The sequence below is a fragment of the Heptranchias perlo genome, chromosome 38 (genome assembly GCF_035084215.1).
Source record: "Heptranchias perlo isolate sHepPer1 chromosome 38, sHepPer1.hap1, whole genome shotgun sequence".
In the NCBI taxonomy this organism is placed as follows: Eukaryota; Metazoa; Chordata; class Chondrichthyes; order Hexanchiformes; family Hexanchidae; genus Heptranchias; species Heptranchias perlo.
The window spans coordinates 15,546,843-15,574,584 of record NC_090362.1 but is presented as its reverse complement, the minus strand read 5'-3'; the positions used below and the strand labels follow the sequence as shown (position 1 = coordinate 15,574,584).

Below are 27,742 nucleotides of genomic sequence, written 5' to 3'. Positions count from 1 at the left end.
TCTCTAGATTCAGGAATTGTGTCTTTGGATTGGAAAATTGCAAAAGTCACTTCTTTATTTAAGAAAGGAGGGAGAGAGAAACCAGTTAACTACATCAATTGTGGGGAAGTTACTGGAATCTATCAGAGTGACTGAGCACTTGGACTCAACTAAGTGAGAGAGCAAAACTATGGTGGATGGAGTTCAATGTGGAGAAGCATGTCATTCACTTTGGATCTGAGAAAGACAAATCGGAATATTTTCTTAATGGTGAGGGACTAGGAGCTGTGGTGAAGCAAAGGGATTTAGGTGCCCATCTACACCAAAAACTCGTGCACAGATACAAAAATAAATCAAAAGGCTATGGAATGTTGGCCTTTATATCATGGGGATTGGAATTCAAAAGTGAGGAAGTGATGCTTCAGTTGCCTTAGTCAGACCCCATCTGGAGTACTGTGTACAGGTTTGGGCACCGAACCTCAGGAAAGATATGTTGGCGTTGGAAGGGGTTCAGCGCAGATTCTACAGAATGTTACAGGGGCTTAAAGGGTTACATTACGAGGAGAGGTTGCATAAACCTGGCTTGTATTTCCTTGAGTTTAGAAGGTTGAAGGGTGAACTAATTGAGATATTTAAAATGATTAAGGGATGCAATAGGGTAGATACAGAGAGACTATTTCCTCCGATGGGGCAATCCAGAACAAGAGGGCATAATCCTAAAATTAGAGCTAGGCTAATTAGGAGTGAAATCAGGAAGCATTTTTTCACACAATGGCTACTGGAATTCTGGAACTCTTTCTCCTCCAAAAGGTTGCAGATGCGGTCCAATTGAAACTTTCAAGCCTGAAATTGAAAGATTTTTGTTGGGTAAGGGTATCAACGGATATGGAACAAAGGCAGATAAATGGAGTTGAGGTACAGATCAGCCATAATCTAATTGAATGGCAGAACAGGCTCGAGGGGCTGAAAGGCCTGCTCCAGTTCCTATGTTTCTATGACCTGTGAAACAAGCTTTGGCTGTCGCAAACCTGTTTGAGTGGTTGCCAGTGAATACCACAAAACTGCTCATACTTTCGTGAAAATTGGTACTAAATTGGCGATCTCACTTGTCCATAAAAATGGTAAGTGAGAGATGGAAATGTCATACTAATGCTCTTCTGAAATTGCAGGTTGACGCACACTGTCAAGACTGTACCTGGTTCATGCTGTACCCGAGTTAGGGGTGCTCAATGCTGACATTGGGTGGCAAAAATGGAAGTGTTCCACTCTCCAGCACAGGCATCTTTCACCTCCATGAACACAAATATTTAAGGTTAAAGCATTTTATCACCTCAAGGATCGACTTCGCCAACTGTCTAATTGGCCTCTGCTTCGACTCATTCAAAATACTGCTGATTGCATTTTCATCCATATATACTTGTGTTCCCATGGCCGTCATCCTCTTCAAGCTCCTTGTGCCCAATTCAAGATTCTCGTTCACTTTCAAATCCCTCCTTAGCCTTGCCTTGTCCTAACTTAGAGATCTGCTTATGACTTGAGACTTGATTTTAGGATGGCCGAGCGGGTGCGTTCGTGGAAGGGGGCTCTGAAAATTTGGGATTCCTGGGGCGGGTCCAGAGCCCGGCTCCAACCGGACCACTTCCGGGTTCCCCAATGACGCGCTTAGATGCGTGTGCAGCCCCCGCATGTGGGACTCCCGCCGGCAATTAAAGTCGGCGGGATCCCAATTAAACCAATTATTTTGATACTTCAGGTCGTTAGCAGACTAAATTTCACCAACTTGCAACCTCAACCCCGGTGTGCAGACACATTTACCTACCTTGTGGACCCCCTCAAACGTACATCTTCTGGATGGGGGCCGCTGTAGCTGCAGTCATGACCTCCTTGGAGGACGAACAGCATCACCAGCCTCGCCGTCTACCTCTGACACGTGGAGCTCCACAACACAGTGCTGTGACACATCCACCTGCACAGCAGGAGGGAGGGCAACCGCAGAGAGATGCGTTGCAGAAGGCACTACCCTCGCCACAGGGTCTACAGACCGAGACTCAGCTTCCTGGACCTATCTGAGGAGCAGTGCATACGGAGGCCCAGAGTCACTCGACATGTAGTCGTGGACATCTGCAGCCTCCTTGATGCCGAGCTGCTCCCGCTGGCCCGAGCACCATCTTCCTACCTGTCTCTGTCAAAGTCACCACTGCCCTCAACAACTTCTCCTCCGGATCCTTCCAGGGTGCCACCGGGGAAATCGCCAGCGTCTCTTAGTCGTCTGCACAAAAGAGCCCTGCAAATACACCTACACCCACTCTGCAGTGACACAATGGGTGGCATCAGGTGTGGGTCTTCATGGTGATCCTCAGGAAAGGGAATTATTGCACAAACCGGACAAGATTTGCAAAGTCGTGGCAGTAGTGGTGATAACAAATTTTAGTGTGCTTTGCAAAACAAACGAAAGCAAATCAAAAACATGACATTCTGTCACACACCCTTGTGCATCGCCTTTGTGCTCACAAAACCTTCGCCGTACGTTTACGGGAACCCCTACGTGGTGCTACTCCTGTGGCTTCAGCAAAGGTGGTGGCAGGTTGCTTTTGTCCATGCCCTGACCGTTGAGATGCTTTGCGCGAACGCCCTCTGGGCCCCTCCAAAGACTGCTCCACCTGCACCTGTGCAGGGGCAGACTCGGCCACCTGGAGAGGAGGCATCATTGCAGGTACTGGTTGAGAGGGGGGCAACAGGTGAGACGTGGGAGCGCTTTGAGTGGCGTCCCCACTTCCATGTCCCCTTTCGCCATCATCCCTCTCCTGGACCTTCTGGCATCTCTTCTCCTATCAAGGCAAAACACAGAGAGGCGTGATTGAGTGATGGTTGCATAGTGACCCGCTGCATGCATTGGTGTGGGCGGGGGTAACCGTGAGGGAGATGCATGGGAGGGTGCGTGTGAGACATAGCCATGAGATTGTATGAGGATCGAGTTGCGTGGTAGTGTTCGAATGGGAACTGGGGCGGTGAGTAAGTGCAGGCAAGGTGTGGATGATGGTTGAGTGGATGTGAGGAGTGATGCGAGAGCATTGTGGTGGCAGTGCAGAAGGAGTTGTGTGGTGGTGGAGGTAATGTGGAAGACGGAGTGTGGGAGAATGCGTAAGTATACTCACTTTGGCTGACCTGGTTAGATCATTAATGTGCTTCCTGCACAGGACCCAGGTTCGGCACACATTGCTGCTGCTGGTGACCTCCTCTCATCAGATGGGAAAAAAATTTCCCTCCTCCTCACCCCATCGAGCAGCACCTGGAGTGAGGAGTCAGAGAACCTTGGAGCAGCCTTGTCTCTGGCCTGCTCCATACTCCAAAATGGTTCTTTGCTGCAGGAGGAGCATTGGAGGGCTGCCCCTTTAAATGGGGCTCCTCCTGTTGACAATCTGTGATACGGGTACGCTGTGCGCCCGCTGCGCAGGTCTGGAACGGGAAACCTGGAAGCACGCGTAAGTACCTTCAATCAGGCTGCAATCGCGTGCAGTGTACCCAGATTTCACTGGGTGCGTTACCCACTGCTCTCTCCATTCATCAATAGTGGTTGCTTGTTCAACCACTAAGCTCCTGTCCTCTTGAATTCTCTGCCCTCTCCATTTTTCACTTTTGCTCTTCTGCTCAGACTGAGTTACCTGAGCTGCAAGGGCAGGTTGCCAGATCTAAGGGGCAGCGCGTGGCTGTAGGACTGCAAGTTAGACTTTCCGATTACATCTGACCTGCGTGTGCTTGATGCTGTCTTGGGTTACTCAAAAACAGAAAGTGTCCTTTTCCTCAACACTGACATTCTTCACAAAAAAGAAAAGATTTCATTCAGGATTTGGCTGTTTCCTAATAGGCAGAGGTTATAACTATCAGGAAAGACCGAACAAGCTGGGGCTCTTTTCTCTAGAAAAGAGAAAGCTAAGGGGTGCCTAATAGAGGTATTTAAAATTATGAAGTGGTTTGATAGGATCAACGTAGAGAAAATGTTTCTGTTGTGGGGGAATCCAAAACTAGAGGTCATAAATATAAGATAGTCACTAATAAATCCAATAAGGAATTCAGAAGAAACTTCTTTACCCAGAGAGTGGTTAGACTGTGGAACTTGCTACCACATGGAGTACTTGAGGCGAATAGCATAGATGCCTTTAAGGGGAAGCCAGATAAGTACATGAGGAAGAAAGGAATATAAGGTTATGCTGATAGGGTGAGATGAAGTAGAGTGGGAGGGAACCCGTGTGGAGCATGGACCAGTTGGGCTGAATGGCCTGTTTCTGTGCTGTAATTTCCTAGGTAATTCTATGTAAAGAATAGCTATTTGGAGCATGATGCTCAGCTATTTGGCATTCGTGCGAGTTCTATCGACGATGAAGTGCTGAAGGATAGCCTCCTCATGTGTAATTAGGCATTAGTATGTGTACTGGTCCCATTCACTGGGGAAAAGTGTTTTGGCTGAACTACCGGCAGGTCCGTAGTTTTCAATCCATTTAATTAAAAGTCTAATGCTTGAAATAGTTCTGGTCAGGATGAGTGATCTTGGTGGTGAACTAAATAAGAAGATTCCAGACTGAGCTGAAATTCCTTCCTTTCTGTATCAGCTAACCATCTTTGAAGTTACCATTCAATTTACTCAGCATGTATCAAAGTGAAAGTACGTTGTTTACTTTTTGGTACCAGCTTTTCTTGTTAATTATTCAATGCATGGACATAGTTTTTCAATTAACTACAGCTCAATCCTGGAAATTACACACAAAGCTTTCAAGTGGAGTTTCTTTTTAATTTAAACTCTCCAAACTAAATACATTCTGATGTTGCTTAAAAGTGATAGCAAATATTATTTCTATATTTTATTTACAGGGTTGTTAGGGCCTAGGACAACTGAATTAAACTCTCTCTCTTCCCCTTCCGATTCCAATTCTCCCAATGTCATCATTATTCACAATATTCAACTAACAGACATAAATTAAAATTAATCCTAATTATCTACAATTGCTTGACTTAAAACATACATTCTTCAAATTTCTCTCCTTCCCCTCAAGCCACTGATCTTGCTGCAGTATGATTCCATGAGTGGCAGCTACCTTCCATATCTTGCCCAAGTAGTCTTTCTCCACATGTGAGCATAGACAAGAAGTATTGGGAGGCTATTCAACTGTATAGAGACCACAACTGAATCCTATTCTGTCCTTATCTCAGGTCCACACACGTACACTTTCTAGGATGGGTCACTGAGCAGCAAATGAGCGCAGGCTACCTGTTTTTTTTCACTCTTCTTAGCCCTCCAAGGTCATCTAGTTGCCCAATTGAGATCAACTAAATGAACCATAGACTGCTGGCACCCATGGAACTGTACCCTAGCATAAGCCAGTGACTTCAGCAAAGGAGTAAATAAATATAATTTTTGAGCTTCTGTTGAACTAATTTCCTGTTTCTGATGCAGTCCACTGGAAAATGTTCAAAGTGCCTTGTGTACAATAAAACAGAGGTATTAATTCCGGTAGAGAGGGAATGGAAAAACTGGGCTTTTCACAGTCAGAGACGAAAAGCTACATCTTCTGTGTCAAACCATCCCACCTCTTACACACAGGGAGAGGAATCACCATGTACAGTAGGTTATAATTATCACAAACATAAAATCCACCTGTCCTGTCTAAAGGTATTAAACAAATGGCAGAGCACATACTTTCTTGCATCAGGAAAAGAAACCCTTTAGTTGGCCGCAGCATTTCATCCCTGCAGTCAAAACCATCACCACCTGGTTTAGCATGTTGGGTATACTGACCAGGAACATGGAATCATTGGTTCAAGTATGTTTCCAGGAATGGAAATCTTACATGGTTGAAATAAACAATAGCACTCCCTCCACCACCGGCGCACTGCGGCTGCAGTGTGTCCTAGCTACAGGATGCACTGCAGCAACTTGCCAAGGCTTCTTTGGCAGTACCTCCCAAACCCACGGCCTCTACCACCAAGAAGGACAAGGGCAGCAGGCGCATGGGAGAACAATCACCTCCAAGTCACACACCTTCCTGACTTGGGCATATATCGCCATTCCTTCATTGTCACTGGGTCAAAAATCCCAGAACTCCCTACCTAACAGCACTGTGGGAGAACCTTCACCACAAGGACTGCAGCGGTTCAAGAAGGCGGCTCACCACCACCTTCTCAAGGGCAACTAGGGATCAGCAATAAATGCTGGCCTTGTTAGCCACGCCCATATGCTAATGAATTTTAAAAAACTTAAAATGCGTCAGCCAGCTCCAACAATGCCCATCGTAGCACTAAGCCATACAGAGCAGAAAATCCCAGGTTCAATTCCCAGTCTTTGCTCCGTTAACTGCTTTCAGCCATGCCAGGAGTAGGGGGTAGTACAACTGGCCTCAGCATTCCTGGGCTAAGGAAGGGAAAATTCAGCTCGGGCTCTTGTTTCTGATCTCTATACAGTGACTTACGCTGAAAGGCTCAGCTGTCAGACTTCCGTGTTTGATCAGCCTACTGACACAATGTCCAGGCTCACTCATAAAAAATGGCCATTTGGGAGGGCTGATGGCACCTTTAAGACTGCACCCCATCAATAAGAAAAGAGAAGACAATCGGGGAAAGAAAATAACAGCAACAAAGTAAACAGACTCTGATGTTTAAAAATGGAGCGAGTTTCGATAATAAAGGAACATTTCAGACCACGTGAAATCAGTCCCAAAGGCGGCAGGTGGAAACAGGTTCTACTGGAGAAAAATAAAATATGCAGAAGTTTGGTGGTCTTATTGTGCAAATGTTTCATTGCATGCTAAGTTAATTTTACTACTCCAAGTGGAAAATAGTGTTTATTTTTCAACTACAATTTTTAAGCTACAAATAATTGAATATTTTGGTCATCACTTATTGCCCATTTATGTAATTTTGACATCTTTGTAAAACAAGCAACCTTATTGAAAAACATGGCGGCAAATTTTTAACAGCACCTGATCCTCGCCCCCAGCTCCTTCAAACAGCGTAAGCAGTGAAAGGTTATTTCCGCCGACTGGTGAATTAGTATCAAGGGACCTAAATTTAGAATTAGTGCTAAAAGTATAAAGGGGGAGGCTAGGATATTTTTAAAAGTAGGTTACTAGGTATTGAATGCTTTACCACAAATTACCTTTGAAGCCAATATAATTATGGCATTTTAGAGGTAATTATATAAACACACAAAGAAGAAAAATATTGGAGAGATAGGGAAATGCGATTAGAGTAGACAGCTCCAAAGTGGAGTTAGCAGGCAAAATGGGCTGAATGGTCTTCTTCTATGCTGAAATTTCTACCATTCTACACTTAATATAATTTTGTCTGCAAGCGAATCTATAATCAAAGCAGTGGAGGTAATTTTAACCTAACCCGCCCGATGGGAAATTGATAGTATCGGACTACCTGCCTGTTTTACAGCCCATCCGATTTTACTTTCCACCGACCTGATCCGTTAGTTTCCAGCTGGGTGGGTTAGATTAAAATTACCCCATGAGATATACAGTATGCATGAATGGCAAAAGTAAGCAAAGTCTGGGCAATGAGTTTGGACAGTCTCAATGCAATACCTGGCAGGCAGGTATACTTACCACAAAAATGCTCTAATTGGCAATCTCTGCCAGAGAGACCACAGGTGTGTAGGAAATGGAAAAAGATCACACTGGTGCAACAAGGAGTCCTCTCCTAATGTTGCACTGAGGCACATCTTTGCGACACAGTAGAGGGAACTTTAGTCTACTTCTAACTGTGCTTTACCTGACCTGGGAGTGCTTAATACAGAGGCTGAGTGTCTGGAGTGTTAGGATCACTCACCTCGATGAGCACAAAATTTACATTTAAAAAAAATGAAGCAGGCACCTCCACGGACCAAGCTCACTAATGCTTATGTAAGTGAAGAGAAACCAATCAAAAGTTTTGAAAACAAATAGTCTCCCTGTCCCCCAATGCATTGAATTCAAAATCCTCATTCTCGTGGATAAATCCCCCTCCCCCCACCCATGAACTTGCCTCTCTCTGCCTCTGCAACCTCTTCCAGCCATATGTATCACCACATGATCTCTGGTCTTCGGACTCCTCCGCTCCATCTTCATTGCAGGGCATTCAGCCATTTTGGCCCTACATTCTGTAACACTCTCCCTAAACCCCATCTGTGTTGCTACTTCTCTCCTCCACTTCAAAAGCCTTAAGACCTACTTCCTTAACCATGCCTTCACTCATCTCTCCTCACTCTTCTTCTCCTGCTGCTGCTCAGTGTCCTTTTATCACCTCTGTGAAGCCCCATGAGGCGTTTTACTATGTTAAAGGTGCTATATAATTACAAGCAGTTCTTAAAGTTATATTGTTTTTAATGAGATACACATTGTACATTTTCAACAGGAGCATAACGTGTGACGAGGTTGGCAGGAAAGTCAAAAGGCATCACGTTATCTGGGACTATGACTTTCAAGTTATTTCTCCCCCCCTCAAATTCAAATACCTGGAACTTTTTTTGAAGACTGGAATAAGTTTGAAATTTTTGCAGAAATAACCGAGATATGTTAATATGAAAATAAAAGTTATGCTCTCGGTAAAGCAGTCGTCATTTTTCCAACTTTCCCGTTCACAGTACACGGGTTAAACCTATACCTTTTAATCAACTTTACAAGCATCCATAAAAGTACATCAATGGCAGGCAGTTGCAGGTACTGACTCCTACCATCAACTGATGCATCAGCAGCTCCATTAAGAAGGTGATCTTGTTACTGAACAGAACATAGAAGCAGTTGTCATAGCAGCCACTGCAGGCAAAGCAGTACGCATTAATCACATTGCACAGGGATCTGGAAAATGACAAATAAAAAGAGAGATGTGAGCTTGTATTTACTTAAACACACTTTTATTTGTCACCCCCCCTCCCCGAATCCAATAATCTTCCCTTCTCTCATGAAGAGGCTTACTTCTACCGGGATGAAGTCCCATGGGCACCTGCTGTCTCTGGCATCTTGCTCAAGGGACCATTCCTGAAGTGTGAATTTAGACAACGGGTGTTGGCGGGACATTTGACTGTGGACGGCATCACACCCAAACCTAATCCCATCCCGATGTCCAGAAATGTATCCATTTCAGTGGGGGTTGCTGGATGGTGATCAAGAGTGGCAATTCTGGCCAATCTTTCTCTTCCTAGCCCAGGAGCATGCAAGTCAATTGTCGTGACACTACAGCCACTCCAGCTGAGATCAGCTAACCAGTGCAGATAACGAATGAAATCCGAGGCCTTCTGGTCTGGATGGCTCAGTTACATGCCTGTCAGGGAACCTCAAAAGTATACTTTCTAAAGACAAACTAAAACATCTGGTAATAGAATTGTCTTCATAAACTCTGTCTCTCCCAGCAATTATAAATTCAACAGTTGTAATCACCTTTTATATATACTTAACAGATCAAGTCATACACTGTGCCATACTATTTTAGTTTAGTACTTTAAAAGAACAGGATTCAGATTGTCTGTAGGCTGTATATTCAAACCCGCACACATTTCTCTAACATTCAAAGGGAGTCAGCCAGCCACTCTGTCAGTGTAGTAACAGCAATGGAAGGAAAAGTAAAGAAAAGGACTTACATTTATATAGCGCCTTTTACGACCTTAGGAGGTCCCAAAGGGCGTTACTGACAATTAAGTACTTTTTGAAGTGTAGTCACTGTTGTAATGTACAGAAACACGGCAGCCAAAATGTGCAGAGGAAGGTCCCACAAATAAAAATGACCAGATAATCTGTTTTTAGCGATGTTGGTTTAGGGATAAATATTGGCCAGGAAACCTGGAGAAGCTCCCCCGATCTTCTTCGAAAAATGCCATGGGATCTTTTACACCCACCCAAGTGGGCAGACGGGGCCTTGGTTTAACGTCTCATCCAAAATACAGCACCGATGGTGCAGCACTCCCTCAGTACTGTACTGGAATGTGAGCCTCGATTATGTGCTCAAGCCTCTGCGGTGGAGCCTGAGCCCACGACCCTCTGACTTAGAGGTGAAAGTGCTGCCCACTGAGCCAAGGCTAATATATAATGAAAGGGTCTCCGTTATGGCCTGAACTCAACTACCTACTTCTTGAAAGATGGAAAAGGACCAGAAAATGAGATTAGTGTCTGAAGTATTGCAGAAACTATGATTGAACAACAATAGTATCATAGTCAGGAATTAAGGTTAATAGCAGTAATCGTTCTATGGTCTCATCTTTCGGATCAAGATGATAGTCCTCAACTCTGTTGTAAAATATCAATACCCATCCCTAATGTATTCAAAAATATAATTTAGCTCCCACCATTGGTGGGTAAAGTCATACAGACCAAGTTTGAGCACCAGGGCATGGTGAGTAAACTGACTTAACCAGGTGGCGGGGGGGGGGGGGGGGGATCTTGAAAAAAAAAATTAGCGACAGTGTCTGCTCCTGATCACTATCCGGTGAGTCTTGCTGGAAAGTACTTATGTGAGGACAGGAACAGACTCAGCTGCGATGCCATTCATGGTTGAATGGCCTGCAGATTGTTTTGGGCAATATTGCTGGATGGGCGGCATTGCATCAGATATCTGTTTTACGCCCGCTCGATATTTAGCTCTACTGCAGTCATTGGGACGGAATATCGGACCGTTCGACACCGGGAGTACAACGGGCGGACCGTTCGACACCGGGAGTACAACGGGCGGACCGTTCGACACCGGGAGTACAACGGGCGGACCGTTCGACACCGGGAGTACAACGGGCGGACCGTTCGACACCGGGAGTACAACGGGCGGACCGTTCGTCACCGGGAGTACAACGGGCGGACCGTTCGACACCGGGAGTACAACGGGCGGACCGTTCGACAGTGCCTATTTAGCCCTACTGTTCAAAACGAATTTCTACGCCTATTTTCTAGGTTCACACAAGGATGAGCACTTTGGAAGATATCAGAGGGCTGGTTGTACTCAGGAATAATATTCCAACAGTAGTTAGTGCCTTCAGAAGGGGAGGCAAGAAAATATATCCGTTTCATTCAGTGGTAGCCCTCTTGCCTCAGAATGTCATGGGTTCAAGCCCTATTCCAGGTCTTGAGCACATAAACTAGGCTGACATTTCAGTGCAGTACTGAGGGAGTGCTGCATTGTCGAAGGTGTTACCTTTCAGATGAAGCGTTAACCTGAGGCTATATCTGCCCAGTCGGGAAAATGTAAACAATCTCACCCCACTATTCAAAAAAGGGCAGAGAGTTCTCTTGGTGTCCTTGTCGACATTTATCCCTCAATCACCATTATCAGGTCATTTATCTAATTTACTTGGTGTGGGATCCTGTTGTCTACAAATTGGCTGCTGTGTTTGCCTACATAATAACAGTGACTACTGTTATAAGTAACGAATTGGCTAAGTGCTTTGGGACATACCAAGGACATGAAAGGCACTATATAAATGCAATTTCATTAACTTGTCCTTTTTTTCTAATGTAAAAAGATACATGCTGTACAGAACTCCTTTCCCTCTCACATTTGTACTCTTGAAAATTCAGGATTCTTCAACAGAAGCAGTAAATAATTTCTATATCAACCCGTTGCTTGGTTTACTATCGATACAGATTAAAATGGTTATATTTTTGGAAGATTCCTGCGCTGGCTTTGTATTAAATAGCAAAGGCTGCATTACTAAATAGGTACCAAAAATTTAGGAATAGACCAGCAGTACACATATGACTTCCAGCTTCGCAATGGTGATAAGATGAATGAAATAGACGAGTGAATACAATGGATGACAGCTATCTCTGACCATTTTGAAGTGGATCTTTTCTGTGAAAACGTCTTGCAATAGGAAGGTAAAACTGTAAATGTCTCAAGATGCAAACAGCTATGATAAATATTTCAACAGGGATTAATAAGCAATGCACAGTGAAGCCCAAATAAAAGCTCTGATATATGCAAATGTGCACCGTGGCCTGATTCCTTTAAAGCAATGCCTATTTAGGCTTCTTGTATACAAGTCCAACCAGATTTTTCATTACTGTATAAAAAGCACTCCAACATTAATGTATTTAGCTATTAAATGGCTCTGTAACTCTTAAGAATGATAGTAATAGTATGTAGTTTGCACTTTACCAGTGGGGTGCAGAGTTGGCTTATTTAAACAAAATTCACACTAATGACTCTCATTCTGTTTAAATAAGTCAGGTTGGCATCAAACTGGCAGAATGCAAACTACGTCACGCAACAGATGGAGCGTTCTATTGGTTACTAATCCCAGGTTATGTATACAGTTAAACTTGGCAAAGATTTTAGAGATCAGTCACCAGCTCTAGAAAACCCACTTCACTAAAGACACTTCTGAATCGTATATTAAGGTGCCCACAAGAGACTGCAGCGCAGACCTCCGAGTGCTGCTCTCCCCTTTTTATTCCACCAGTGTGACATGGTTGATTTTGCACCCGTTAGAGAACCAATGGGAAAGAGATGCTTATTTTCCATGCCCCTGTCAGCCACTCTTGAGACCCTTGTGTTACATTGGAACATATGAACAGGAGTAGGCCATTCAGCCCCTCGAACCTGTTCCACCATTCAATTAGATCATGGCTGATCTATATGCTAATTCCATCTACCCCATGGATCCGTAACCTTTAATACCCTTGCCCAGCATTATTTTCATAATCATCCTAGCATTCAGGTAGACACTTAATTGCATTCCTTATTTTAGTCTTGTGTTTTGTTTTTTAGCCTCTTTATTTACTACAGCCAAATTTATTTCCTGCTGTATCTCATCTCCTTCTGAGACCACCTTCTAAGTTCTGCTGTTTCTCACTTACACTCTGACGCCCATCCCATCCATATTTAGCTTTTGCCCTCTATATTATTAGCTAATCTCCCTGTTACTATCATATTCAGATACAGTCTTTCTGTCCTGTGCCAACTAAGTTTACCACAAAGATAGTACCCCTTATTTATAAAACCAACACCATTTAACCTACCATAACTAGCCAGCCACACAATGCTACTCATAGATTTATTATCGCTGCCAATGACTGGCAATAGCCCATAAATCATAACTTTACAACTTTTATCCTTCAATTTATAGACACTACTCTCACTTTTGAGCATCTCTGACTCTTCCTGCCTCACGTCACATATTTCTGCAAGGACAACTACCACCAGTTCCTCTCCTGCATCCTATCATCTGCTGATAGTGGGAGATGAAGTAAGGGAGAAGGAGGCTCTTATGCAGCATAAACGCCGAAATAGACTAGTTGGGCCAAATGGCCCATTTCTGTGCTGTAGACTTAACATAATACCTTGACTGAATTTTATCAACCCCCCTCTCTCCTTGTCATGAAATGTCTTCAGATAATCACTATGTTAAAGGCGCTATAGAAATGCAAGTTTCTGTTAATAATCCTGTTTAATTTATAGTGACAAGTTTGAGAAATGACACTTTGGACTTCAGCGGTGAACCTTTTGTAAATACAAGAGTACTTTGGGCTTGTATGCAAACGGTGACAGCTGACAGCTGTTGTCACTCTAATAAGATTAATCCAGTAAAAGTCCATTTGCAAACTTTGCAGTTAGTTCATGTAAAGGATTGGAGCAAGAGGGATACTACAATTGGCCTCAGCAGCCTGTACTAGGCAGGAGAAAAGCAGCCAGGATCATCATCCAGTGGTCTCTGCTGTTAAGTATGTCATGATGTGGAGATGCCGGTGATGGACTGGGGTTGACAATTGTAAACAATTTTACAACACCAAGTTATAGTCCAGCAATTTTATTTTAAATTCACAAGCTTTCGGAGGCTACCTCCTTTTTCCATATTGTTCACCTGAGGAAGGAGGTAGCCTCCGAAAGCTTGTGAATTTAAAATAAAATTGCTGGACTATAACTTGGTGTTGTAAAATTGTTTACAATTGTTAAGTATGTGCACATACATGAATATGGGTGAGAATGAGATTGGGCTCGACTGTACTGTCTCCCCACAGGTGGGCGTATATCACTGCTTCTTCATCATGGCTGGGTCAAAATACTGGCAGTCCCCACCTAACACCATTGTGGGAGCATCATCACCACAAGAACTGAAGTGGTTCAAGTGGAGGGCTCAACACCACATTCTTAGGACAACTAGGGATGGGCAATAAATGGACCCACATCATGACAACAAATTTTTAAAGAGTGTCCTGCCAATGCTCACTGCCAAGGCTCACACATAAAATGTGGCTGCTTGGGCGCCCATGGAACCATACCCGAGAAAAGGCTCAGGACCTTCAGAAGAGCAGGGGGGAAAATTGGAGCGCAAAAACTAAAATTGGAGGAAAAACAAATAAGATGTAATTCAATTAGCAAAATGTAGCATTTGGAAGAGTCAGGTTTTCGTCAGCTAATGGAGGCAAGCAGGCGTCTTATTCCTTGGTGGATACAGAGTATAAAGCTAACGTGGAGATGCTGCACGAACAGGATAAAGCACGCCCCAGGTGGTTTTCAGTGTTAAATGGTAGATTAAAGTCAGTAAAACTAAATTTCTTTACTTTAATCTTATTAGAGTAACAACAGCTGTCAGCTGTCACCATTTACACACAAGCTCTAAATGACGAGCCCAAAGTACTCTTGTATTTAAAAAAGGTTCACTGCTGAAGTCCAAAGTGTCATTTTTCAAATTTGTCACTATAAATCAAACAGGATTATTATGGATTTTTTCATTAAAATATTAAAAGAAATAAAGTGGTTTCCTGAAACAGTAACACTATAAGGTTTCTCTCAGTTCATACTTACATTTACATCCTCCACCAAATTCCCTCCCCTCCTTTCCATTGTGCCAGTTTGGCTCAGTAGGTGGTACTTTTGCCTTTAAGTCAAAGTTATGGGCTCAAGGTGGATCAAGGCAGCAAAAACGCATTTAATGTAGGAGTCTTACACCCGACACAGTAGTGACTTTAATTCCATTAGTCTTCCATTAGACGTGGCAGTTTGGCTCAACTGGTATCCCTACCCTCTCAGAGCCAGGAGACTGTAGGCTCAAGCTCCACTTCAGAGCCCACACTTCAGTGCAGTTTTCAGGGAGTGTTACATTGTCAGAGGTATCATCCTTTCCATGGAATGTTAAATTAAACCCATCTGACAGTTCAGGTGGACGTTAAAAATCTCATGGCACTGTTTGAATAAGAGCAGGGAATTTTCCCAAGGTCCTGGCCAATAGTCTTCCCTGGGGCGACACCATCAAAAAAGAAATTAACAGGTCATTCATCTCATTGCTGTTTATGGGAGCCTGTTTTATGCAAAATGGCTGCCTAAATAATAAAAGCACTTCAAAGTAATTCTTTGTATGTGAATTGCTTTGAGGTGTTTCTGAGAAATGATATGCGTTGTATCTATTTTACTTTAGGCTGGAGTCAAATCCAGATCCCGGAGATGCAAGGTCAGTTTGCTGGCCCAGAGCACCTCTAATCACTCTTCTGTTTCCTCTTACAAAGTTTCAAATTTGCATAGCTTATATTGTACAGTGATCACCCTTTGTACTGGCAAGCATAGTTGCACTTCTTGGTGGTATGAGCCCAACTGCTCCCCACTGAAATCACTGAATCAGAACAACTTTTGTCTTGCTTCTGGCATCATTTGCAGATAATACCAAAGTAGAAGGTATAGTTAATTCTTTAGGAGACCAAAGGAAACTGCAAAGGGATGTTGATAAGGATGGGAGAATGGGTTAAAGAGTGACAGATGGAATTAAATATCAGCAAGTGTGAGGTGATGCATTTTCATAAAAAAGTAACAGCAGTAATTATACTCTGAATTGAAGTAGGCTCAGTGCTGTGAAAGAGCAGAGGGACTTGGGGGTACAGGTTCACAGAACATTAAAGGCAGCACTTCAGGTTAATAAGGCTGTAAAAAAAAAATAGAATTCTAGGTTTTATCTCAAGAGGTATATAATCTAAAAGCCAAGAGATAATGACGAAACTATATAAAACCGTAATAAGACCTCAGTTAGGATACTGTATGCATTATTGGGCTACATGCTACAGGAAGGATATTGAGGTTTTAGAGAGGGTACAACACAGATTATCTAGGATGCTGCCTGGCATGAGGAAATACTAACAGGAAGAAAGACTTGAAAAACTGTTTTTTTCCATTAGAACAGCGCAAACTACAGGGCTATATAATAGAAGTGTTTAAAATGATGAAATGATGGACAGGGTAGATAGAAGCCCACTGTTTCCAGTAGTAACTCAGCACAGAATAGAATCATAGAAGTTTACAACATGGAAACAGGCCCTTCGGCCCAACATGTCCATGTTGCCCAGTTTATACCACTAAGCAAGTCCCAATTGCCTGCACTTGGCCCATATCCCTCTATATCTATCTTACCCATGTAACTGTCCAAATGCTTTTTAAAAGACAAAATTGTACCCGCCTCTACTACTGCCTCTGGCAGCTCGGTCCAGACACTCACCACCCTTTGAGTGAAAAAATTGCCCCTCTGGACCCTTTTGTATCTCTCTCCTCTCACCTTAAATCTATGTCCCCTCGTTATAGACTCCCCTACCTTTCAGAAAAGATTTTGACTATCTACCGTATCTATGCCCCTCATTATTTTATAGACTTCTATAAGATCACCCCGAAACCTCCTACTCTCCAGGGAAAAAAGTCTCAGTCTATCCAACCTCTCCCTATAAGTCAAACCATCAAGTCCCGGTAGCATCCTAGTAAATCTTTTCTGCACTCTTTCTAGTTTAATAATATCCTTTCTATAATAGGGTGACCAGAACTGTACACAGTATTCCAAGTGTGGCCTTACTAATGTCTTGTACAACTTCAACAAGACATCCCAACTCCTGTATTCAATGTTCTGACCAATGAAACCAAGCATGCTGAATGCCTTCTTCACCACCCTATCCACCTGTGACTCCACTTTCAAGGAGCTATGAACCTGTACTCCTAGATCTCTTTGTTCTATAACTCTCCCCAACGCCCTACCATTAACGGAGTAGGTCCTGGCCCGATTCGATCTACCAAAATGCATCACCTCACATTTATCTAAATTAAACTCCATCTGCCATTCATCGGCCCGCTGGCCCAATTTACCAAGATCCCGTTGCAATCCCAGATAACCTTCTTCACTGTCCACAATGCCACCAATCTTGGTGTCATCTGCAAACTTACTAACCATGCCTCCTAAATTCTCATCCAAATCATTAATATAAATAACAAATAACAGCGGACCCAGCACCGATCCCTGAGGCACACCGCTGGTCACAGGCCTCCAGTTTGAAAAACAACCCTCTACAACCACCCTCTGTCTCTGTTGTCAATCCAATTTTGTATCCAATTGGCTACCTCACCTTGGATCCCGTGAGATTTAACCTTATGTAACAACCTACCATGCGGTACCTTGTCAAAGGCTTTGCTAAAGTCCATGTAGACCACGTCTACTGCACAGCCCTCATCTATCTTCTTGGTTACCCCTTCAAAAAACTCAATCAAATTCGTGAGACATGATTTTCCTCTCACAAAACCATGCTGACTGTTCCTAATCAGTCCCTGCCTCTCCAAATGCCTGTGGATCCTGTCTCTCAGAATACCCTCTAACAACTTACCCACTACAGATGTCAGGCTCACCGGTCTGTAGTTCCCAGGCTTTTCCCTGCCGCCCTTCTTAAACAAAGGCACAACATTTGCTACCCTCCAATCTTCAGGCACCTCACCTGTAGCTGTCGATGATTCAAATATCTCTGCTAGGGGACCCGCAATTTCCTCCCTAACCTCCCATAATGTCCTGGGATACATTTCATCAGGTCCTGGAGATTTATCTACCTTGATGCGCGTTAAGACTTCCAGCACCTCCCTCTCTGTAATATGTACACTTCTCAAGACATCACTATTTATTTCCCCAAGTTCCCTAACATCCATGCCTTTCTCAACCGTAAATACCGATGTGAAATATTCGTTCAGGATCTCACCCATCTCTTGTGACCTTGTTGATCCTTAAGAGGCCCTACTCTCTCCCTAGTTACTCTTTTGCCCTTTATGTATTTGTAGAAGCTCTTTGGATTCTCCTTTGCCTTATCTGCCAAAGCAATTTCATGTCCCCTTTTTGCCCTCCTGATTTCTCTCTTAACTCTACTCCAGCAATCTCTATACTCTTCAAGGGATCCACTTGATCCCAGCTGTCTATGCATGTCATATGCCTCCTTCTTCTTTTTGACTAGGGCCACAATCTCCCGAGTCATCCAAGGTTCCCTACTTCTACCAGCCTTGCCCTTCACTTTATAAGGAATGTGCTTACCCTGAACCCTGGTTAACACACTTTTGAAAGCCTCCCACTTACCAGACGTCCCTTTGCCTGCCAACAGACTCTCCCAATCAACTTCTGAAAGTTCCTGTCTAATACCATCAAAATTGGCCTTTCCCCAATTTAGAATTTTAACTTTTGGGCCAGACCTATCTTAAAACTAATGGAATTATGATCACTGGTCCCAAAGTGATCCCTCACTAACACTTCTGTCACCTGCCCTTCCTTATTTCCCAAGAGGAGGTCAAGTTTTGCCCCCTCTCTAGTCGGGCCATCCACATACTGAATGAGAAATTCCTCCTGAATACACTCAACAAATTTCTCTCCATCCAAGCCCCTAATGCTATGGCTGTCCCAGTCAATGTTGGGAAAGTTAAAGTCCCCTACTATTACCACCCTATTTTTCTTGCAGCTGTCTGTAATCTCCTTACATATTTGCTCCTCAATTTCCCGTTGACTATTTGGGGGTCTGTAGTTCAATCCTATCAAAGTGATTTCTCCCTTCTTATTTTTCAGTTCTACCCATATAGACTCAGTGGGCGAACCCTCGGATATATCCCCTCTCACTACTGCCGTGATGTTCTCCCTAATCAAGAACGCAACTCCCCCTCCTCTCTTACCTCCTGCTCTATCTTTCCTATAGCATCTGTACCCTGGAACATTGAGCTGCCACTCCTGCCCCTCCCTTAGCAATGTTTCAGTAATAGCTATAACATCCCAGTCCCATGTACCCATCCATGCCCTGAGTTCATCTGCCTTGCCCATCAGACTTGTTGCATTGAAATAAATGCAGTTTAATCTAGACTTCCCTTGGTCTTTGCCCTGCTTTCTCAGACCATCTGTCCGGTCATGTTTTGTACACTCTCCCTTACTACCTTTTGTTTCTGTCACCCACTGACTTCCTGCATCGGTTCCCATCCCCCTGCCACATTAGTTTAAACCCTCCCCAACAGCACTAGCAAACACTCCCCCAAGGACATTGGTTCCAGTCCTGCCCAGATGCAGACCGTCCAATTTGTACTGGTTCCACCTCCCCCAGAACTGGTTCCAATGGCCCAGGAATTTGAATCCCTCCCTCTTGCACCATCTCTCAAGCCACGTATTCATCCTAGCTATCCTGTCATTCCTACTCTGACTAGCCCGTGGCACTGGTAGCAATCCTGAGATTACTACCTTTGAGGTCCTACTTTTTAGTTTAACTCCTAACTCCCTAAATTCAGCTTGTAGGACCTCATCCCGTTTTTTACCTATATCGTTGGTACCTATATGCACCACGACAACTGGCTGTTCACCCTCCCCCTCCAGAATGTCCTGCAGCCGCTCCGAGACATCCCTGACCCTTGCACCAGGGAGGCAACATACCATCCTGGAGTCTCGGTTGCGTCCACAGAAACGCCTGTCTATTCCCCTTACAATCGAGTCCCCTATCACTATATCTCTGCCACTCTTTTTCCTGCCCTCCTGTGCAGCAGAGCCAGCCACAGTGCCATGAACCTGGCCACTGTCACCTTCCCCTGGTGAGCCATCTCCCCCAACAGCATCCAAAACGGTATACCTGTTTGAGAGGGGGATGGCCACAGGGGACCCCTGCACTACCTGCCTGCACCTCTTACTCTGCCTGGTGGTCACCCATTCACTTCCTGCCTGTACACCCTTTACCTGCGGTGTGACCAACTCGCTAAACGTGCTATCCACGAGTTTCTCTGCATCGCGGATACTCCACAGTGAATCCACCCGCAGCTTCAGCTCCGAGATACGATCGGTCAGTAGCTGCAAGTGGACACACTTCCTGCACACATGGTCGGCAGGGACACTGGTAGTGTCCATGACTTCCCACATCTTGCAGGAGGGGCATATCACGGGTGCTTAGTTACCCCTTTTAAATTATGTTGAAATTAGAAAATGTTAACTATACTAGGGACCTAGGTTCACTGAAAAAAAACACTACCTGCTATAAAACCTGCAGACCTTAAGTTTAGTTAATTAGTTAATTAAAAATGTGGTTATGTTACCTGGTTTTATTGTAACTGAGCCCACAGTTCTAAGAAAAAGAAATACTCACTACCAACCGCCCACCTGCTTTACCTGTGACGTCACTCTTTGATTTTTTTTTGATCAGAACCCGGTTGGTCCGCTCTCGCTCTACGCTGTTTAACACCGCGAAATATTAAGGGGTTCGTCCGCAGCTGTCACCATCACTTAAGAGGCTTGTTTCCACATTCCCAGTGTGTCCTCAGCTGACTGTAAACTGGTAAATACTGGTTGTATCCAGAGGGACCAATCCTGTCTATTATTGACCGCTGTGTTTCCTGTCTCTCACCAAACGTACTAGAGCCATTGGGAAAAATGAGTAAGCTCTGTTCAGGTACAGTTACGGCTTCACAGTCAAGAAAGCGAGTTCGTTTGGAATTGCCAATGTCTATATATTTACATACATCACTCACAGTTGCTCCAAAATTTGGAAAAGAGAGTACAGTTGAACAGGTTTGGCACCGCCTCAGTTCCAAGCTAGGATCAAACAAAATCCACAGTTGGCTGCTGTCCTGGAGTTGGACCCAATTACAGGCAACACCTGGAGTATTGTGTGCAGTTTTGGTCTCCTTACCTAAGAAAGGATATACTGGCCATAGGGGGAGTGCAGCGAAGGTTCACCAGGCTGATTCCTGGGATGGCAGGACTGTCGTATGAGGAGAGATTGGGTCGACTCGGCCTGCATTCGCTCGAGTTAAGAAGAATGAGAGGGGATCTCATTGAAACATATAAAATTCTGACAGGGCTGGACAGACTGGATGCAGGGAGGATGTTTTCCCAGGCTGGGGGGGCGGGGTCCAGAACGAGGGGTCACAGTCTCAGGATACGGGTAGGACATTTAGGACTGAGATGAGGAGAAATTTCTTCACTCAGAGGGTGGTGAACCTGTGGAATTCTCTACTACAGAAGGCTGTGGAGGCCAAGTCACTGAACATATTTAAGAAGGAGCTAGATAGATTTCTAGACACAAAAGGCATCAAGCGTTATGGGGAGAGAGCGGGAATATGGTGTTGAGATAGAGGATCAGCCATGATCATATTGAATGGCGGAGAAGGCTCCTATTTTCTATGTTTCTACACATGAAGACCATACCTCACTGAGAGCTAAGTGAACATAGGAATCCCACAGGGCAACATCCATCAGTCTACAGCCATTATTTCTATCAGTGATATTACAGTACTCGGAAAGCACAGTGACATTCATTGCACTTTCAAATTCAGCAATGTTTATAAAACGGTGGTCTTCAAACCTTCCTGTCTTGGGAAGACCCCCTGCAGATATTAAGACACTTCCAGGGACCCCCTGCAAATATTGACATACTGTGATACGCCTGGAAAAAATATAGAACAGAGAATCCTTGAGACAATGTGCTCACATTGCATAGGCAGACAGAAATCTAATGACCTGCAGGCCTTCTGGAATCCCCCTGTGCAACCCAGTTTAAAAATCTATATCCTGAAATGTACTCTGATAAGGTGAAATCGCAATTACATGTCAACATTTTATCTGTTTTTCTTTTTGTTCTAAGGCAAACACAATATAAATAACATGAACTGAATAGGGCTGTGGGGTTGATTGATGTTAAGGTGAGAAGGGATTGATGTTCACAGATACATCCTCCTCAACATTCCTCCCTCAAACAAGACCACCTAGACGCAGAATGTCTGGCCATTTATCTCTTGGTTGTTTGCAGGACTTTGCTGTTATATAATGGCTGCCATGTTTGCTTAAATAACTGCAGTCACTTTACTTCAAGAAAGGAATTCATTGCATGAACCACTAAGAATTTTCAACTCGATAAGGCATTACTTAAAAGTGTTATTTATTATTTTTCCATGTTTTCTTCTTCCTTTAAGCAGTTCTGGTCCAACGGGATGCCGATCCCATTTCTGGAATACGTTACGCACCATTATTCTTGTAGCTACAGTAGACTGATCCCCTTTCGTGAGGCTCTGTCTGGAACTTTGAAGTAAGACTGGCTCCAAGTTAAGTTATTGAAACTTATTTGCAGTAACAACACATAAATCCACGTAACTACAGCAAACAAGAGCATGCAATTTTGACTTTCAGTAAAGACAATGAACTTTGGCCCCTGTTCAAATGGACGTCAAAGATCCCGTGGCACTCGATGAAGAAGAAAAGGGAGTTTTCCTGGTGTCTGGGCCAACGTATGTCCCTCAACCAATACCGCCAGTAAAACATGTTAATCGATCATTCATTTTGTTTGTGCAAAAGTCATCGGCCTGTCCTCTCAATCAAGGAAAAGTTCTGGCGCAGAGACCTAAATCAGTGTTAATGGAAGTATAAAATTACACTGAAAACTTGTACACTGCTCAGCATCAATGTGTGTTACATTATTAAGGCTATCACAACTAGTCCTACTGTTTGGTAAATAGCTCCTTATGCATTAAATGATGTTATTAACTCAAATCTTATATGATTGTCAAAAATCCCTTGCTGTGTCTGCTTTCTTGACTTTGGTGGGCCACCAATGTAATACAAATGAACAAGCATATTGTAAATCTTTTTGTAATAAGGACTTATCCTTTTAAGGTGCAGACACAGGATTATTCTGAGCTGCACCATGCTTCTGGGATTTTAGACGAGAGATGTGGATAATAAACCGTGTAATCTCCTCGTCCTGTTTGCACAGCTTAACCTCGTCAGAGGCTGCAGACGGACTCCCACAGTGCAGAAATGAATCCATGGTCTGCAATGGGTTAACAAGTGTGACCAATGATATTTCATCCAGTCATGAAAGGGGCAACTTTTCTGACAATAGACCTTCAACTTAGCTACTGCCCCCCAAAAGAATTCCCTGATTCCTAGAACATATTAAGAGCTTAGTGCAGGGTCACATCGCTGTCAACACTAACAAGGCTACAAGTTGGAGAAGAAACAGTCTACATCAAGGCCTGTAATATGCTGAAGTAGCATCATGTATGGTAGGTGGAGCTTAAGCACACAAAACGTGTGTACAATTTCTATATAGTGTGCACGCGTAGCAACACCACCAGGATCCTTTTTAAAAATCTGTTGTGGAGAATTGGCAGCCTTTCGTTTGCTTTGTTCTGTACATTTATATTTTGGAATATTTTAGATTTAAGCAGACTATGCTGAAAGATATCAAGGCTCCTGAATTACTGAGCAGGAGAGCATTACGGGTTTGAACCGACACGTATGAGTTCGATCTGAAACACCTAGATTGGCATTCACATTTCTACTGATTGTGATTGTTGGCCAAGAATTGTTTGCAAATTTTGTAATGAATAAATTCTGCTCATTAAGAATATCTTAGTAACCCAATGGGGTAGAAATTGGTATGTGTTGCGCCCATTGTTCGGGTGTAAAATGGCGCAACACTCACCAATTTAGCAGTGGGACAGCCTGCACCCAATCTATGCAAGCATTTGGCCCATGCTAAATTCCTCGGGCCTATGCTTTAGGCGTCCTGAGCAGCTGCCTAAAACAGGCGATAGGCCCCCTTTCCATATCTCCTGTTGAAGGATCTCGCTGCAAAATTTGTTTCCAATGAGCTCCCTCAGGAAGTTTCAGTCCCTGAGGCTGCCAACTAAAGGTTAAGTTTAAAAATTTTTTTTTAAAACTTCACCTGGAGCCCGGAGGACCAGAAGTGCTCCCTCGACTCCACTTACTGTGATTGTCCCCCCCCCACCATAGCCTGCTCCAATGCCCCCCAACTCTGGAACTTACCTGTGGGCCACTGCCGGTGAGGCAAGTGGCCCGACAATCGTGATTCGCAATGCACGAGCTCCCTGAAAATGGGCCCAATCGAAATTCTACCCAGATATGTTTTGGTTAGATACACAGGATTATACTTAGCAAAGGAAAGAATTTCAGTCATAAATACTATTTGTAGTGACACGTTACCCAAGTGAAGATTGAATTTTGATGAAGAAACCGTTTATATGGTCAGACCGATGGTTCATTTCCTGTGGCTTACTTTTCACTTAAGTCTATTTTAACATCCCTAGCACAAGTCCCCAGTGGTGTAGCACGTAAAAAGACTTGCATTTATATAGCGCTAATCACTTCTCTCAGAAACGTCTCACGTAAAATGAATTTTGAAATGGCGTGACTGCTATTATTAGGCAAACACAGCAGCTATTTAGTACAAAGCAAGATCCTACAAACAGCACAGGGATGAATGACTGTTTTAGCGGCGTTGGTTGAGGGAATATTGGCCATGGCACCTAAACTCTCTGCTCTTCAAATACTGCAGTGGGATCTTTGCCATCCACATAAGACTACAATCACTGGTCTTCTGACCATCCCACCTTGACTCCTGAACTGACGTAGCACTCATCCAAGGAATGAAATAAAAATAAGAAAATACTGGAAATACACAAGAAGACCATCAATATCTGAGCGAGAAAAGACAATTTAACATTTCGAGTGGTGACCCCTTATCAGAACCAGAGAACTGATGGATCTCCAACTGAAATATTAATCTATCTTTTCTCTTTTCAGATGCTGATTGACCTGCTCTGAATTTCCAGCACTTGGTTTTTATTTAAGATTTCCAACACTTGCTGTTTTAAAAAAAATCTCATTCAAGGCTGACAGCCTTTCACCCTCGATTCAAGTTTCCAACAATATGTTTTTGCCACGACCTACAGCTGGAGTCTCTGTGATGTTAACCACACAACACTCTTTACCCAGAAGATAGAAGTTCTTCTCACTGGGGGGGGGGGTCATATCACCTTTTGAATAAATAAATCTGTTCTCAAAAACTAAAGAGGAAAAAAAGATTAACTGCTAATAAATCAGGTGCACAATTTAATCTTGTGGTTTAATGAAAAATAAACCACCCACCATCAGCCAGACCTCATGACTCACTCAAGCTTTCAGTCTTGAGTTTCATGGCATGATGTTAGTTTTGGTGAATTACAAGCCCCCTGTTGTGCAGTCAATATTTGTGGTGCTCTTTCCCTCTTCTGTGTATAACAACAACTTGCATTTGTATAGCGCCTTTAACACAGTAAAACGTCCCAAGGTGTTTCACAGGAACTTTATTAAACAAAATCTGGCACCAAGCCACGTAAGGAGATATTAGGACAGATGACCATTGGTTGATTAAAGAGGTAGGTTTTAAGGAGTGTCTTAAAGGAGTAGAGAGTTGGAGAGGTTAAGGGAGGGAATTCCAGAGCTTAGGGCCTAGGCAGCTGAAGGCACGGCTACCGATGGTGGAGCGATTAAAATCGGGGATGCGCAAGAGGCCAGATTTGAAGGAGCACAGAGATCTCAAAGGGTTGTAGGGCTGGAGGAATCTACAGAGATAGGGAGAGGTGAGGCCATGGAAAATTAAACATAACATTAGCTGCTTTTTAAAAAAAAAAGTTTTGTGCAGTTCCAGTGCTGCTGGTTCCTGATGTGCGAGTCTCATAAAGCCGGGGTGATCCCTAAGTAAATTTGCTGGATATGTTAAGGCTGTTAGCTGGGAAGACCTGATAAAAAAAAAACAAAAGGGTCTTCCCAGCTGCTGGCCTTAGCAAATCTCGCAACTTCACTGGCTGAGTGAAACCTGTGCGTAAGGAGCCAGCTGCACTAACAAGGCATGAAGCCAATATAAAAGCAGCTACTGATGCAATATTTCAGGAATTAAGAAGCACACCACTTACGTTGATTAATAAAGTCGCTTTAAGACATTTAGTGAAGTACATAATAGGGAAAAGCAAACTCCAGAAGTACTTCCCCATCTATTAGTATTAAGAGCCATAGGGGAGGCTCTCAGCAGCTGCAACTGCAGCCTGTGGAGTCCAGAAGAGGTTAAGAGAAGTGTGCCAATCATTATTTGCAATTCCCCGTTGCTTTGCAATGCAACAAAAACAGGTACCTAGTCCCATTTTATGCCCGTCAACATTTCAAGGAAGAAATCAAATCAGTTGAGGAAGCGACATCACAGGCACCTCAAACTGCTACTGCTTTTTGGGGGCAGGGAAGGAGAAGTTCAGTGGAGCTCATATTCATCATAAGACTAGAAAAAGGGAGTTTTCTCAGTTATCTTCTGTTTTGCTGAGACCCATAACCCACACGCACTTCTCTAGTGTGGTGTCTGTCCCTAACGGGCCCACATGAGGCCAGTTCTACTGCCTCTGATATCTGCTCTTGTAACGCACTAAGAGTCACATGGGCAGTGGAGGTACTGTCCACTTGCCTCTGATGGCTCATTATCGATGTAAATCATAACAAGAAGAAAACCCAAGAACGTACCAATAAAATGGGAACCCGCCAACAAGTTAGAGATCTTCTGACGTCTACTGTGGTTCCTTTATTTGTACTGCAATTAGAGTTAACTGCACATCTCAGTGCAAAAAGGAGAAAGGACGATATTTATTTCACATGAATAATGGGACTGAAATGAAAGGGGAAAAGTCTCCTTCCAGGAATATGCTAGCACTATACACACCATATGTGAAAAGACAGTAGTTTCAAAGGATCAAACTGATCAGTCTGCACATTTCTCACTGTAAGAATGACCAGTCAAGGTTTGCTAGTTACAACATGAAGGAACAGTTTTGATCCCCTGTTGAAGAATACAGCCCCTGGAAACATGGACCCCTGCCAGCATGCCAAGCTTGTCCTGTTTGATTGCTGACAGAGTGTACTGCAGCTTAAGAGATTTTTTTTCTTTCTTTGTTAATAAACTGAGCTGAAGTCCATATTTTCATAAGTTATTTTGAGACTTCTACCTTATATTCCCCGCCTGCACTTATACACTCTGCCAGTTTTCCATATAGGTCAGTGCTGAAAATGGGGTGGGGGGAAGAATTTTAGTTGTTGAGGGTTTGATCTAGGAAACTGAAAATAGAAACAGAAATAGTTCTGATGAAGGCTTGACACCGAAAACATTAACCTGTCTTTTCTCTTTCATGTGCTGTTGGACCTGCTTTATAATTCCAGCATTTTCTATTTTTATTTCAGATTTTCAGCTTATTTCTTTTATCTAGGTGGAAATGCTTTCAAACTTAAAAAAAGTTTTAAAAAGGCATTTGCAACAAGTTTTAAAAGGACATTTGCAACAAGAGTTTAAATGAGTATTTATTAGCTCTGTACGATAGATTATGGTCATGCACGGATGAAGCATAGGCTGACTAGGAAATTCTTGTCACTCTGACATCTTTTATTCAAGGACAAAGAGTTGCTCTGAGTAAATATAGCTCACATGACTAAGCAAGAAGCCCACTCATTAATCTCCCTCCGTTTACACTATTGCTGTCAAAATGAAAATACAAATTGTTAATTTGACAGCAGCAAAAGTAAACCAGTTAGTTACGCAACCAATTCATGGAATCAGTTACTCAATTATGGAATCAATTCATTTCAAAGCCAGAATGTTGACCAGCACATTTTCTAAAGGGTAGTGGAGGTAAAAATTCTGGAATAAATCCAATAGGGAATTCAGGACAAACTTCTTTACCCAGAGAGTAGTTAGAATGT

General features: G+C 43.4%; 1 protein-coding gene across 2 annotated transcripts in view; it reads right to left on the bottom strand.

The window, feature by feature from the left end:
• Positions 1 to 27,742, bottom strand: part of scaper (S-phase cyclin A-associated protein in the ER) — a 330,941-nt gene that overhangs the window by 93,965 nt on the left and 209,234 nt on the right. For both annotated transcript variants that reach the window (XM_067973526.1, XM_067973527.1), the window contains exon 24: positions 8,687 to 8,810. In XM_067973526.1, coding sequence (XP_067829627.1) covers positions 8,687 to 8,810 — 124 coding nt within the window. The remainder of the gene's footprint in view (positions 1 to 8,686; positions 8,811 to 27,742) is intronic.